The 17990-nt window shown below is 28.6% G+C and overlaps 1 protein-coding gene across 1 annotated transcript; it reads left to right on the plus strand.

The window, feature by feature from the left end:
* Positions 1 to 6915: 6915 nt before the first annotated feature.
* LOC145242563 (uncharacterized) lies at positions 6916 to 17127 on the plus strand. The gene has a single exon (XM_080105653.1). The coding sequence runs from the start codon at positions 11742 to 11744 to the stop codon at positions 13683 to 13685; it is 1944 nt and encodes a 647-aa protein (XP_079961779.1). The 5' UTR covers positions 6916 to 11741; the 3' UTR covers positions 13686 to 17127.
* The last annotated feature ends 863 nt before the right edge of the window (positions 17128 to 17990 follow it).

The following is a 17990-nucleotide window of genomic DNA, read 5'->3' on the forward strand; positions in this document are numbered from 1 at the left end:
TATAATAGCAAAACAGCTCCATCACAAGCATAAATGCTGTAACTGTATATCACCAAACATTTATCCAGCGCTCATCTACTGTGTCCCTTTGCCAGACAAGATATACGTGAATATTTATATTATATGAATAATAAGCATTGTAATTACAATAGGTTTTTCAACACTATCTCAAGATACACCGAACAGTTCAGTTTTTATCATAAATATTCATATTTGAACAATATGATTAATAGTTACTGATATTCTGGATATTAATGTGAGAAAAAATTTTGTAAGGAGAAAATATGTAAAAAAAATTTTTATTTTACATTATTAAGTTATGATGCACTCACATATATATATGCTACCACATAAGACAAATAATATATCTATTACTTATTATATACCACATTATTATAATAATAATAATAATAATAATAATAATAATAAACTAAGGCATTTTGTGTTTTTATTAATATTATAACCTTTCACAAGTGTTTGAAAAAATTGAGATCGTCCAATCAATAAAGTTAAAAATAAAGTGAAAAATAGTTAATATTGTTCTTTCAAAAATAAAAATTTTACATATTCCAAAATGAATTGTTCTAAAATCTAAGAAATTCTGTCATCCTCTCTATTTAAACAGATCTACATATTCTTTTAAAATTTGAACGCATCCAATTGTTACAATTATTTACAATTTGTTTTACATATATAAATGCTACGACACAAGATAAATAATATACCTATTAATTATATACCTATATAATAATAATAATAATAATAACAACAAAAAATCAAGGCACTTCTTGTTTGTGCATATATTATAACCTTTCACACCCATTTGGAAAAGTGGGATCATCCAATCAACAAAGCTTAAATGCAAAATAAAACTGGAAAATAGTTAATGTTTTTCAAAAAAAAATTCAAATTTTATCCATTTCAAAAATGCATTTTTCTAAAATCAAATAAGCTGCTATAAATATTATTCTGTTGTCTGCTCAACTGGAACAACAGTGCAACATATTCTTTGCATTTTTAAAAAAAAGATTTATTTAAATATATCCAATTGTTACGATTTTAAACAAGTAAATTATTTCTGTAATAATTATGCAAATATTTTATAATATATAGAAAAATTAAAAAGTAAAAGTGTTTGTTTTATTTATTTAAAAACTATATTTAGCTGTTAAATATCCGTGAATTAAGAAAAGAGATAAGAGTGTAAGTAAGCCCCCCCCCGTGGAATGTCTACTTTTATACTTTGTTTATTTTTTTTTACATAAACATTTAGGTTTCGCTACACATTCATGAATAAACTAGTAAAATCGTCAAGCCAAATTCTTCTCTGACTAATATTAACCTAGAATAAAATTATTTATATATATGATACTCTCATCGATTTCGACATATGTGGTCCACCACAACAGTTAAGTTGTTTAGAAATTTACACAGATGATCTGTTTATAATGGTGAAGGCTTTGTCCAGAACCAAGTACAATTTTTGGTACAACTGCTAATCTCAGACAGTACAATGGCTACCACAAGACAGAGTAGAGCGTAGATCTCAGAGTTTTCCTTCATTTAGATGCATGTCCTAATGAAGACTTTGGATTAAACGTGCCCCCATATACCAACCTAGGAATTTATATATATATATATATATATACATATATATATATACACATATATATATATATATATTACTATACTAAAGTTAAGTTAATGAACGTTTGTTTCCATAAGGCTATCTTCTTAGATATTTTAATCATACAAAATATATGCTAAAATATTCCTCAATGTTTTGACTGGATTGTTTTTAAAAACTAGTCTTAATTAACCGCAATTTGCAATTAACTCACAAAGTGACCCATCTCTTACTAAGTGTCTGTTTATCACTTTCACCCTCTCTGCTTGATCATCTTATTTTATACAGTGTCTATTACTCTCTTCCATCTCTCTCTCTCTCTCTCTCTCTCTCTCTCTCTCTCTCTCTCTTTGCTGGTTAACAGTCAATGCTATTAACACAAGAAAAGAATAAAAAAGAGTGAATTCGTCAATTACAAACAAAAGGAGATATCTCCAATAGTAGTAATATTATTTAATTCATAGCTGTAGCAAAAAGAACTGTAGCAAGCAGAAAGAGATTAATCAATTTTCTTTTGTCTTATTCTTTTATATGTTTTGCGAACTTACTGTTTCCTTATTCAAACTATCTAACTCAAACTCAGTGGTTGAACCAATGGGTCACATGTTTTTCTAGTGTATGTATATATGACTAAGCGAACGTTGTGTTTATTAATGTGTCCCTCTTTCATGCTAAAACAACGAGGCCTGCTGCCATCATAATTTTATAAACATGTGTTAATATTTATGTTGTGAGCTTGAATTGATCAGAGGTTAAAAAGATGGGTACTTGTTTAGAATACTATCCCTGCTAAAATAATAACATTATTATTTAGGAACCCATTCTTAAGGTTTGAACAGCGTTTTGTAACTATTCCGTACTTTCATTAAACAATTTAATAGACAAATGATACCGTAAAAATTGAATTTAACTCGAAAATCCTATCTAAAAACAAAATAGCATTATCCGTATTTTGCATAAATATCAAAAGATGAAATCTCTCATTCAAATTAGGATGGACAAATAATTTAATGGCTAAATAATATAGCGATTTAAATTAAAATAACGTTGTTTTGTTGTTTTTTAAGTTGTTTATAGAATTTTTGTTATTTTTGAGTTTTGTTTATTCATTTTTTTGTTTGTGTTGTTAAATAACATTCACTCTTTGATCAATACTAGATAAGCCATTGATTTCTAAAAATCACATGTATTGCTATATTTTAAGTTAATATATCCTGGGCAACATCTGGTATCCCTGTTAGTAATTGATATAAAACTGCAACAATTAGACATATATTAATACAAATGAGATAGATATAAATACATACGATTAAATATAAATATATATATATATATATATAATATATGCATGTATATATATATTATACAGAAAATATAATCAGAAACAATTTCCAATGGCAAACCTATAATAGAATTCATTATATCTGCTCACTTAATACAGCAATGAGAAATAGTTACATTGTTATTAAAAACAGAAGCAAATATTTATCAAATTGGAGGAGGAGTTATTTGCACAATTGTAGCTTACTGTAACTATCTTCCACCGTTGCGAGAGACTAGTGACTACGTTTACTGTTACTTGCATTAATCTTTCGTAGATTGCTTGCCATTATTATTGTTAGCTTACTGTAGCTATTCAACTCATTTGTCAAGCAATCTAAGCTGGCACACACTTTAGGTGATTATTTTTCTCTGATACACACGGTCTGTACTAGTCTCATTTTCAAGATTTTGATTATTATATATTAAAATTAAATACATCAGAATTTTATTAATATATATATATATATATATATATAAGAATTATATGCATCAGAATTAAAAAAAATTATATATATATACCTAAGAATTATATACATCACAAATTTTTAAATATATATATATATATATACGCAAGCAATTATATGCCTCAGAATTTTTTAAATACATATATGCATAAGAAATTATATACATTACAATTTTTTTAATATATATATATATATATATATATATATATATATATATATACATTAGAAATTATATGCATAAGATTTTTTAAATATATACATATATATATATATATATAAATATATATATATATAAATATATATATATATATATATATATATATATATATATATATATATATATATATATACAAACATTAGAAATTTGTAAAATATATACATTAAAAATAATATACATTAGAAATTATATGCATCATATTTTTTTCTAAATATAAATATATATACTAGAAATTATATACATCAGATTTCTTTTAAATATATATATAAGACATTATATACATCAGATGTTTTTAAAATATATATATTCATTAAAGATTATATACATTAGAATTTTTTAAATATGTATACATTAGAAATTATATACATCAGAATTTAAATATATATAAATATCGAGCCAGAGATGTCTCGTGTTGCAGTGTTCGAATCGTTCGATTGGTGTTAATCGTGACAGTCTGCACTGAAGATTCCCAAAAGGATGAAACACTAGTGTCTGTAGGTATTTAATTATTGTAGTAAAAAAATAATTATATATATATATATATATATATATATATATATATATATATATATATATATATATATTAGAAAGTATATGCATCGGACTTTTTTAAATATATACATTAGAAATTATATATATTGAATTAAAAAATATATATATACATTAGAAAATATATGCATCAAATTTTTTAAATATATACATTAGAAAATATTTACATCAAATTTTTTAAATATATACATTAGAAAATATATACATCAAATTTTTTAAATATATACATTAGAAAATATATACATCAAATTTTTTAAATATATACATTAGAAAATATATACATCAAATTTTTTAAATATATACACTAGAAATTATATACATCAAATTTTTTAAATATATACATTAGAAAATATTTACATCAAATTTTTTAAATATATACATTAGAAAATATATACATCAAATTTTTTAAATATATACACTAGAAAATATATACATCAAATTTTTTAAATATATACATTAGAAAATATATACATCAAATTTTTTAAATATATACATTAGAAAATATTTACATCAAATTTTTTAAATATATACATTAGAAAATATTTACATCAAATTTTTTAAATATATACATTAGAAAATATTTACATCAAATTTTTTAAATATATACATTAGAAAATATTTACATCAAATTTTTTAAATATATACACTAGAAATTATATACATCAGACTTTTAAAAATATATATATATATATTAAAAAGTATATACATTAGAATTTTTACAAATATATATAGAAATTATATACGTTATATTGTTTAAAAATTTTATACATAAGAAATTATACACTAGAAATTGTATACATCAGTTTTTTAATTTACATATATATATATATATATATATATATATATATATATACAGTAAAAATTATATACATAAGACTTTTTCTAAATTTATAATCATTAGCAAGTGTATACATCAGATTATTTTAAATATACATTTGATATTATATATATCAGATATTTTTGTCCCAGTTACATTGTTCTTACTTTAGCTCATACGTGTGTTGTCTTTTGGCCTTAATAAGTGTAAAAAAAAAAAGGTAAAAAAACATTAGAAATGATAAACATCAGAATTGTCTTCTAATATTGAAAATTATATACAGCAAAAAATAAAATTATATTAAACATAATACTATAATTCAACAAGAAGAAATGAAATGTAGATATATACATATAACACACACATATATATATGTAGATATATACATACCTGTGACAGATAACATTCTTTATCTTGTATAATCCTATGTTATATGACCCCCACCCTACTCACAATAGAAGTTTCCTTAATAGCTTCTCAATTTTTAAATCACATCTCTCCTAAATAGTTGTCTCCAACCATTTTACCTATGACATATACATACAACTGGAACTATTTCTTTTATAAAAATTATTTTACTTCAATTTGAAATTCTGTGGGAGCCAAGTTATGTTTGGCTGAGCATTAGAGATTATTTCAAATCTTCATAAGAACACAAAAAAGAAAAATCACTGATTTTTTTTTCCCCTTGGATGTATATCATTAATCATATACTGAAATTATTAAAAACTAACTCTCATACCTGGAGTGCATGTAGTGAAATAATTTTAGGTTTTAATTTGTATTTGTTTGCACCGTTTTTAAACTTACACAGAAAACTGAATAAAATTTTAGTTGGAAGGGAGACAACTCTTTTTATATTCTTCAATCTAAAGTTGTCTAGGTTGCACAGTAGGTGACTACAGTGAAAATGGCATTTGCATATTAGTAGTTTCTATATGATTCAAAGAGAAAATTGATACATCAATAGAAAAATCTAAAATATAATTATGTCTTATTTTAATCAAGCTAAATTTGCTTATTCTGGGAATTCTTTGTAAAAATGTTGAAGTAAATTGAAACATTTTGAAATTGTTGATAAATAAAAGAAGCTTTAAATGCAGTTTTAAAGATTGTCTAATGATTCACTTTTAATTTGAATACTACCCAGTATTTTTGGCTTCATTTGCTTTATATTCTTTCAAGTTTGAAAGAAGGAGGAAGAAAATTAACTTGTTGATCCACAACTCTATGAATAAATTGTCTCAAGAGTAATGAAAAATTGAGTCTTCTATTGAATGAAGAAACCATCCCTTTGAACAAAGAAAGGAGCTAGTTAAAAGTGTTTTGACTACATTATAATTAACTTTGACTAGATAAAATTATCAAAATATTAATCTGAGCAATACTTTACTGTTGGGTAATATTGAGTTACATTGACTTCAGATATTAAATAAACCAGCAAAGTCATAAATTATTTCAACATCTCATTAAATCGCTTATTCCTTGCTGAAATAAATTATTTTGGTCAAATTACTTATTATATATAAAAAATATATCACTTCTAACATAATAAAAAAAACTGATTGATTTTTTTTTCTATAGTTTCGTTTCAATGTTTTAGTTATTTTTGCAAAGGAAACTATTTAAATAAAATTTTAAAGATATCTAATTATTTTTCAGATCTTTTTTTAGTTTTAAATGGATTTGTAAATGAAAAAAAACGAAGAAAATTTAATAAAATTGCTGTAGCCTTCAAACCCATAAGAAAATATTTTTTAAAATAATGTTTCTTGGCTGATTATAATTGTTAAAAACTGGTATCGTTTTTATTAAATTGTAAGACAATTTTGATTTTATTAAAAAAACAAAAAACAACTTTGAATTTTATTAAAAGCAAAGATGGTGCCATAAAAGAAATAATTGTTACTGTTTTTTTTCTTTTTTTTTTAAAGTCTAATTGCGTTGTAGATTTAATTTTTGAAATCTTTCTTGCTCTTGTGAGGAGAATGATTAAAATATTTTGATCCACATTTAAAAACCTTATTAATTAATTTCTAGGTCATAATTAACTCACCATTCATTTTTCTCTTTGGCTAAATAGTTAAGGATCCTAAACTGTTTTTATAATAACAAACCAATTAAACAGAATTCATTTCTTTTCAAAATAGTGATACGTGTAATGGATTCCATATCTTGGCTGCATTAAAGGTTTTCATTAAATAAAATCATCCAACACAGATTAATTTGAAGAATCAACTTTTGGTTAAGCAATATAAAGTAACCTTCACTTCGATTACAATAAAAATAACAATTAAGTATTTAATAAAATTCCTAGTAAAAAATAAAAGAAGAAAGTCGCAATATCAATTGTTTCAAACTTTATTAATCTTCAATAAAAATATCATAGCCAGCTTATCTTCATTAATTATATTTAATTCTGTATATTCACACTGAATTATGTTTCCAACAGAACAGGATGCAATCTTTAAACTAAGCTATTAAGAAAAGGGAAGGCAACAGGCTCGGTAAAAAAAGCTACAACATTGTTAATGGTTAAGGAGTTGATTTATGCTTGTAAAATTATTTAGTTAGTTAACAGTTTTTACTGAGTGAAGTGCGTGTCTTTCAAAGAAGAGAAAGACTCACAAGGTCAGGTCTTTTTTCAAGGTTCTATTTTTGTATCTAAAGAAGTCATAAAATCAATTATATAAATCATAGGGCCTGTTTTTGTATAAAAAAAGTCACAAGATTAACTATGGAGCAGAGGATCTAGTTTGGTATAGAAAAAAAAGCCACTAGATCAACTGTAGATCAGAGAGTACTTTTATATATAGAAAAAAATCACAAGGTTAATTATAGATCAGAGTGTCTATTTTCGTATAGAAAAAAGTCACAATATCAACTATAAATCAAATTAGTGTCAAAAACAATTATAGATCAGGTTATGAATATAGACTAAATTAATGTTTTATCGGTTTGTAGGGATTTTTTTCAAATTGTTATTTGTTTGTTCTATTTGATCTGAATCATTCCAGTGCAAAAGTTGGTTATAATATTATTCATCTGTATTTAACTCTTAGATTTAGCAATAACGACTTTAGAGCATATCAACTCTTTTTCAGTTATTCAATGCAAAAACGCTATAAAAGCCTTGCCTTGTCTGTTTTACAGCATGCCAACAATTATTAGATCATGTAATACTTCAACACAATAAGTTTTTCTTATCTATTTTATATATATTCAGGATTCTGTATTGGAGTAAACACTCCAAAATGTTGAGGGTTTAACTATTTTTTTCTGAAATATGCATGGATAGTATTTTTTTCTCCAAATTTACATATGTGGTATTGACAATTAAAAAAATAAATAAATTTTGTTCATTTTTATCCAATATTTTTTGCAGTACTTGTGAGTATTTTGCAAATGTTAAATCGCAATCTAACAAAAACAAAACAAACATGAAAAATACAAATAAACTTTAGTGCTGAAATACAAACTTATGAACAAGCATACATCCGATATATATATATATATATAAATATATATACACTTTTCTCTACATTTATTTCATCTTTAATAAAAAAAAACATACAATATAAACATATATCTGTTCAAACTTTCTTTTATCAAACTACAGAAAATATCCACATTATAAATAACCAAACTAATGATCATTTTGATTCCACAATTCTCATATGAATTTGATTTCCATTTCCATTATTTTGTATATTCAAATGCGAATAATTATTGTCTAATAATAACATAACAGTATACAAAATTTAATGCCAACTGTTTTCTTTAATTAATCCAATAACTGAATTATCTGCTATTTTGAGAGAACCGAAAACATCCTTAACTTCATAAGTTAAAGGATCCTTTTTCTATTTTTATTTTATCACAATCCTCTTTCATGGGGCTCACTACCTAAGCTTTAAAAAAAAATAAATAAGGTATTCTAACTCTTACTAAAAGAATAAGTATTATTTCCCTAAGATGATTTATCCTTTTAGGTGCTCATATAAGAATCTTTCCATATTAGTAAATTGCTGAACCAAATTAAATATTTTAAAATAAATTGTTGGATGTTATTTTATTGCCGATAACATAGTATATCAATAACAAAGGAAAATTGGCTAGTCAGAATCAAAGTTTGATCATATTCAGTGCTACCCGGCATTGCTCGGGAATGTATAAACAATGAGAAAATCGAAGTTGATTTTGAACATATTGTTATTCTTAGGATAGAGGAATTTTTAATGTCTATGTATCATTTGCTATTTCGAGGAAAAGAATATTATACCTACCCTAGGACGGGTATTAGACATGTATGAAATAATTGTACCTTTCCTAGGATAGGTAATTCACAGCATGTTTAGGAAATAATTTTACCTTCGCGAGGCTGGGTAATGTACAACACATATTTAAAATAAGTTTACCTACCCGTGGACGAGTAATTTAAATACATATGTGAAACAATTGAACATACTCTCGACATGTATTTTACAACATATACGAAATAATTTCTCTTCCCACCAAGGCTACCACAATTTTAAGAAAATTAAAATCATTTTTAGGAAATGGATCATTAGGATTTCCAAATTAATACATAAATACATTGTCTTGGTTAATGATTAGGAAACCATTGCTTCACTATAAATTTCAACATTACTGCGTTACTTTCCTTCCTCACTATCGGCACTATTATTGTAAGAAAAATTATGTCATTTTTGGAAGATCTTATATGTTAGATCTTGATAAAATATATTTGTTTGTCTTTTCCTTTTTAATAATTAAGCCTATATAGGTATATGATTTAGAAAGACTAATAAAATTAATTCCTTTGAGGTTTCCACTAATCCGTGAAAAAATATTTTCTGGGAGCTAAGGAACATTCACAAGATAATTGTCTTTCCAGGATCTGGTTTTTATCGAGAAGAATTATTCATTGTAGCAAAACAGGATTACTTCCTTTCTGAGATTCACCATTCAGTGAAGGAATTCTCTCAAAAAGCAAGAAAAACCTCAAAGAGTGTTTCCTTTTCAGAGTCTTCTACTGAATGAAGAAACCATCGCTTTGAGTAAAAAAAGGGGCTAGTTAAAAAGTGTTTTAACTGGATTATAATAAAGCTTCACCAAATAAAATTATCAAAAAGTCAATATCAGCAGGTATTTTACTGTTGGGCAATATTGAGTTAGCCTCACTTCAGATTTTAAATAAACCAGCTAAGTATTAAGTTATTTCAACATTTCATTTTTTTTTTCTCCGGTTTTGTTTAAAATTAATGTTTTAATTATATTTGCAAATGAGACTGTTTGAATAAAATTTTAAAATATCTTCATTATTTTTCCATTTTTTTTTTTTTTTTAGTTTTAATTAGTTTTGTAAATGAAAAATAAATGAGAGAATTTAATAAACTTGCTGTAACTATCAGACCCATAAGAAAATATTTAAAGAATAATGCTTCTTAGCTAATTATAATTGTTAAAAATTGAAATCGTTTTTATACTTTTTAGATTGCAAGACAATTTTGATTTCATTAAAAAAATAAACAACAACTTTAATAAAACTCAATGACACAAAAGAAATAACTGTTATTGTTTTTAACGATTTGAATAAATCTTATCACAATTAATATCGATATACACTATTTTTGCAAGGGACACAGTGATCTTTTGAAACTTTAAGGTTGTTAAAGAATACAAAAAAAAAAAAAAAAGAAAGAATTCTTCCAGAGTGCTGGGTTGGTGATACTCTCTCATAAAGAAAAGAAAAGCCAAAAATTAAAACTAAAGACAAAATGTATGTTTCTTTTTTTCTACATCTAAATTATAGAGAGAGAATTACTGGTTATATATAATAGCTTACATGAAATAAAAATAAAATGTCTTTATATTGTTTTGATTACAATAAAAAAAACAACATTTATTAAAAACAAAGATGATGACATAAAAGAAATAACTGTGACTATTTTTTAATGATTGAATAACTCTTATCACAATTCTTATTGATTAGACACCATTTTTGAGAGACCCAGTGGTCCATTGGAACATTTTTGGGTTTTGTTCGAGGATACAAAAAAAAAAATTGCTTTTAATCGCTGGGTTAATGATATTCTCTTATTAAGAAAAGAAAATCCTTGGACAAATTGGATGTCTTTTTTGTTCACGTAAATTGAGAGAGAGCATTACTGATTATAAATAAATGCTTTAATGTATTGGCAGACACCATTTTTTGAGAGGGGCACATTCATGCATAGAAGCTTTTAAGCTGTTCAAGGATACAAAAAAGAATTCCTCCAAAGTGGTGATACTCATGATCATAAAGAAAAAGAAATCCTAGAATCCAAACCAAAGACAAAATGTTTTTATATATGTGAATCAGGAGAGAGAATTATTGGTTATATATAAGAGCTTACATGGTATAAAATAAATTTCCAAAGAAAAAAAAAATAGTGTTCCCACTAAAAAATTGAAAAAAAAAAAAAAATGGTGTTTTCACTGAAAAATTAAAAAAAAAAAAATAGCGTTCCCACTGAAAAATTAAAAAAAAAAAAATAGCGTTCCCACTGAAAAATTAAAAAAAAAAAAATAGCGTTCCCACTGAAAAATTAAAAAAAAAAAAAATAGCGTTCCCACTGAGAAATTAAAAAAAAAAAAAATGGTGTTTCCACTAAAAAATTAAAAAAAAAAAATGGTGTTTCCACTGAAAAATTAAAAAAAAAAAAAAAAATAGCGTTCCCACTGAAAAATAAAAAATAAAAAATGGAAGGTTATCTTGGGGATAAACCAATTCCTTGTGACTTTCTGGGAGCTCAATTCCCACAACTTTACAGCTTACAAGCTACTCATATGATCAGCGGGCCACTTGGAGAGAAGCCTTTCATGGCTGCTACTGATTTATACCAAGGCTGTTACCTGCAAGCACCGACTGATGTTTACACAAAACAATTTGTGCAGAACTGCTATTTGCAAGCTCAATGCATGGGGACAAACGGCAAAGAAGTCTTGGGATCACCAGCCCCTGGACACATGAAAGGCCCACACCATGCACAACTGCCCCAGGGATACAATGCAGCTCCACAACAACAGCCACCTCATCATCGCCATCACCCCCAGCCTCACCAGCAGCAACAACCACCACCACCACAAGCGCAACAACAACAACAACAACAACAGGTATACAGGCAAAAACTTCATCACCACCATCAACAACAACAACCAACATCACTGATGCCATCTCCGACATCTTATGGAAACTCTGCAAAACCTCACCAAGATGCTTCCTTTAGAGCTAAGATTCTGCCTCAGTCCTCACCAAACTTTGCTTCGTCCAAGACTTCACATGGGAACCAACAGCAACAAAACGTGTCTTCACCAGTCACAAACAATCATGTTAGCACAACATCAAATGTTAATATCACCCAATCGTCCATGATGTATCCACTATCAAAAATGCCTACACCCTTCCTCGGCAAACCCCCACAAAACCAATCAATGATGTCTCCTTTCGGGTCCCCTCCTGGAATTACACACCTTAACTCCGCCCAACAGATTCAAAGCAATTTGCCAATGCAGCCTTACCCGAATGCTGCAACCTCCAGCCATGATGATACACAGAAACCGTTCCTTCCGCAGAATATGACAGGGCCCCAGCAAGACACAAAGGTTGATGGTACATCGGTGGTGAATAATGCAATGGGGCATCAGTTGCTGGTCAAGAAACCTTATCAATGTATGTCATGTCCGAAACAGTTTGCCCGCCGGGATACGTTACAGATCCATACAAGGACACATACTGGTATTCGACCGTATGCATGTGAGTTCTGTTCGAAGACGTTCACACAGCGGGATAAACTGCAAATCCATCGCAGGACACATACAAATGAACGTCCGTATCCTTGCACCCTTTGCCCAAAGAGATTCTCCCGCGGCGATAAGCTGAAACTGCACCTGCGCACCCATTCTGGAGAGAAACCGTTTGCTTGCGACCTCTGCCCGAAGAAATTCGCACAGCGAGACAAATTGAAGATTCATACCCGGGTACACACTGGCGAGAAACCCTACGCCTGTGACGGCTGCCCAAAAAGCTTCGCTCGACGCGACAAGTTACAGATCCATCGCGCGTCTGTCCACTCCGGAGTCCGACCCCACGTTTGTAGCGAGTGTTCCCGGTCGTTCTCACAACGGGACAAACTCCGACTGCACATGAGGACCCATACTGGCGAGCGTCCCTTCGCCTGCCACCTGTGCCCGAAACGATTCGCCCGCAGTGACACACTCCATGTTCACTTGCGGGTGCACTCGGGCATCCGGCCGCACGCGTGCGACGTGTGTGGTCGCCGCTTTTCGCAGCGAGATAAACTCAAGGTGCACCAGCGGACCCACACGGCGGAGAGGCCATATCGGTGCAGCATCTGCATCCAGCGATTTGCCCGGAAAGACACATTACGCGTGCATGAACGCACGCACTCTGGTGCCAGGCCATACGTGTGCCCCGTGTGTGGTAAGGACTTTGTCCGCGCTGATAAACTCCAGAGACACAAACGCACGCACACCCAGTTGGTGCGTAATAATTTCCTGTGTGCTTCGTCTTGCAAAAGCATCAAAGAGTATACGCCTCTCAGCGCCCACTTGTGGCAAACTCTCTACAGCCAGCAACAGACGACCTATAATGCCCCAAACGTTTCTGAGGCTAAGCCTACCTGAAAAAATACCAGTAGAATCATTCTGACTCAAAGAAAATGTTTTCTTTCTGTTTTATTTCTTATTATGAAGATCACTCCAGACAAGGCATGAAGCCACTTGATGTAAGGAGCTAAAAATATAATAAAAAATGATACCACTTTAAGGTCAAAAAACAACCACTGATAAGTGTGAGATGGATAGATTCTCGGAAAACAGCAGTTCTTCTCCCTTTGTCAGAAACATGGCTCATAGAATGTGAGGACAAAATAAGGGAAGCGAAAGTTACGAGGTTGCCAAAAGTGACCCCAAGAAAACAAAATGCGGTAATTAATAAGATGGTGAAAAAAGTCTAAAACTTATTTTAAAAAAATAGATTCCTTACGTCAATCTCTCACTAGCAGTCCTACAAACGTTTTAAATTTCAATTATCTGAATACATACACATTCAGAAATGTACATAATTGCAGTTACACATACATTTTAAAATTCAGACAAATACGGAACAACATATTCATACTCATATACAGACTTATAAGTCCATACTTACACATATATACTTTTTCTTTTCACATTTTTTTACCCTACAACCATCAACAGACGACCTATAATGCTCCCAAATGTTTTTCGAGGTTAAACCTGCCTGAAAAACATCAGCAAGATCATTGCAACTGAAAGAAAATATTTTGATTTTTTTTTTTTTATGGAAATCACTCCAGACAAGAAATGAAGCCACTTAATATAAGGAGCTAAGAATAAAATACTAATTCAAGGTCAAAGACTAGCCAACGATAAGTGTGAGATGGTTGAATTCCGACCCAGAAAAGAGCAATTCTTCCTCTTTTTGTCACAAACATCGCTCATGGAACGTGAGGACTAAAGGACAAAATAAGGATATCAAGGTTAACAGGGCTGCAAGAAAACAAAATGCGGTAATTAATAAGATTCCTTAAAAAGGAGTCCTTACATCAATCTCTCATTGCAAATGTTTTAGATTCCACTGGTCTGAACGCATACACATTAAACAATCTACATAATTACACTTATACATACATTTTGAAATCCAGACAAGTTTGTAACAATACGTGCATACAGATATGCACAGTTATAATTTCATACCTATATGCAAACACTTTCTATTTCTCATTTGTTTAGCCTGGCAACATGTGTGCTTGGATTGTGTTGGGGCAATTTTATTATTAAAATTGTGTTGGGGCAATTTTATTATTAAAATTGTGTTGGGGCAATTTTATTATTAAAATTGTGTTGGGGCAATTTTATTAATATTAAAATCTTCACAAACGCCATAAACTTGTATAAACATAAATTTAAATTCATTTTGAAATATTCATACATATACATATATTTACACACAGACACACAGACACACATATATACATATATGTACACATATATATATACACACACACATACATATACGTAAATATTTCTATACACACATATATATATATACACACACATATATATATATATACTATACACACACACACACACACATATATTATTTTATTCAATTTAGGTAAACAAAATAACCATTAGTTGCAACAATAAATCTACTGTTTCAGTCTAAAGACTTCATCAGGCGACAAAAACAGCCTCTGGTCTTAGTCGAGACTAGACCTTTGATAAAAATCTCTCTCTATATATAGGAAAATGTATTTCTCTCTCTCTCTCTCTCTCACACTTTCTGTATATATATATATATATATATATATATATATATATATATATATATAAATATATATTTACATTTTGAAATTTTAACAATTACATACAGACATTCTTGAAAATTAACGCGGTCACACATATTCACAAACCCACACGAACAGGGAGATTAAATCAGACAAAATTTCATTATATCTGCTGTGATACATTGATATAAATATTCAAATTCAGAATATATTGGCTCTTATTTGCACATACGTGTGACCTAGACACACAAAACGCATCCACAGCTTAATAAGCATAGATACGCAGACATGAAAGAAGTAAATAGACAGCCTGCTGTCAGAGGGTTCAGATGGACCTAACCAAGATCATGTTGATTACTTTCCCTTGCTTATGAATTAGACAATTACTCCATTAACAGTGGAGAGTGGAATCTCAAGGTTTGTGATGATTTGGAACTGATTAAGTCTACCATCATATTAAGTGATATGGCTCTTCTGAAACTGAGAACGCTGATGTTATACTTAAATGATGATATATATATATTTGCAAAAATGAAGACAACAAAATATAGAATAAGAACATCATATGGTGTATTTCCTTATGCGTTATAATTGTTTCGTAACCATTTGGACAAATTTGAACATTATTTAAAATATTCCAAAAGTACCTACTCTTCAGACACCAAAATACATTGGTCATATATATATGTGAATATATTCATAATCCCTATTTTAAGGGAACAAGCATTTGGATTCACCTTGTTCATCCTCATTTTATTTTATTTCTTCATATATATATATATATATATATATATATATATATATATATATATGACAAGTGTATTTTGGTGTCTGAAGAGTAGCTAATTTTGGAATATTTTAAATAATGTAATGTTTAAATTTGCCCATTTATCACGTTTTTATTTTATATTTTGTTATCTGGATTTTTGCTAAAATATTATATGGATACTCGATTATGAAAGCCGATATGAAGCAATTAATATTGACTTTGATTCTATTGATATATGAACATTACCGAATTTTAATATATAAAAAATATTTGGTAAAAAAATAGGGATCAAAGAAGTATATAAGAATGCTTTAAATGGAGACATTTCGATATAATAAAAAGCTCAACATGTAGATAGAGCTTAAATGCAAGAGGAAAAGATATTGATAATAGAAACATATATACTGATGCATATAGGTCTATTGATCAATTTGAAACAAGAGAATACAATACAGTGTGTAGAGGTTATAAAAGATTTTATGCCAGATATTTCAAAGCCTAATGCTTCTTATCAGAAAAAGAGTATATATATATATATATATATACATATATATACACATATATATACACATATATATATACATATATATACACATATATATACACATATATATATACACATATATATATACATATATTTATATATATATATATATATATATATATATGAAACAAAAAAATGTTACTTAGTATAAAATATCGATATTTCAGATTTATACTGCTGCTTTATATGGCTCCAATGGTAGTCATTAGTGAAGGAAGTAAAAACTCTAAACATGTATGAGTTAATTTTCTAAGGTGTCTATTTTTGATTTTTTCATGTCTGTGTACAACGTAAGATATTGCTGCTTCCATATTAACCCTTTGAACACTCCCATTGACAGCATCATAGATTTTGATGACATTTTCGTATATGACATCTTTAATACAGATCAAAACACATCTTGAAAATTTTAGCTTGATTAAAGAAATAGTCCAGATGTTACTGTATTTTATTGTGCATTTCTGAAAGCATACACTTGTGTATAATATGTGTTTCTTTTGCCTTTTTGTTTCCGTTTCAAAATTTCTCATATTATTAATGCTGTATTTTTTATGTGCTTGTAACATATATAAATTTAATGTTTGAAAATATAGTTTTATTCAATGTTGGTGAATGAGTGGAACAGAGAAAGTACAGAAATTGGTGGAGGTTATTCTTTCCAATTTAAACTAGTTTATATAACGTTTTTGAATGCCCACACATATTCTGAAGAGTTTTGTTGCCACATCAATCAACCACGTTTTGTTTTTCTGGCCAAATGTATGTCTGTGTCAAGTAGGTTTTGTTCCTGCCATTTTGATATTCAATACCTCAGATGATGAAGAGTAACAAAAGCTTTTTCATTCTATTATTTTGTACAGTGTCTATTACTCTTGTTTCCATTACTCTCTCTCTCTCTCTCTCTTCTCAATAGAAGATTGGAATGTTTCATTATAAACAATAGGGAATATCCCAACAAGTATAAATGCTGTAGCTGGAGAAAAAATAGTGATAAAGAGAAAGAGAGAAAAAGATAAAGGGAACAGGAAGATACTAATTTTGTTGTCTGTTTTTTTATCTATATAATTAGCATAGAGGCCCGACGTTGCCCGGGTTTCTGTAGGTGTGTGTTGAGCAAAAAATAATAAAATTGTAGTGGGCAGGCAGGCTTGAACCGGTGACGCAAAGGTGGAAAAGAAAGTGGAGGTGTGTGTAAGAGTGTTGATTGAGCAAAAAAAAAAAAAAAAAGAAGGAAAATTGCGAGCGTAAAAAAAAAAAAGTGGCAGGCTCGAACCCGTACCGCAAAGGAGGAAAAGAATGTGAAA

Source organism: Euprymna scolopes, chromosome 21 (genome assembly GCF_053919585.1).
Source record: "Euprymna scolopes isolate OS-2025 chromosome 21, ASM5391958v1, whole genome shotgun sequence".
In the NCBI taxonomy this organism is placed as follows: Eukaryota; Metazoa; Mollusca; class Cephalopoda; order Sepiida; family Sepiolidae; genus Euprymna; species Euprymna scolopes.

What these genes read in the sequence shown, in the direction of transcription:
- LOC145242563 (XM_080105653.1), top strand. Translation starts at nt 11,742, where the DNA reads ATGGAAGGTTATCTTGGGGATAAACCAATTCCTTGTGACTTTCTGGGA.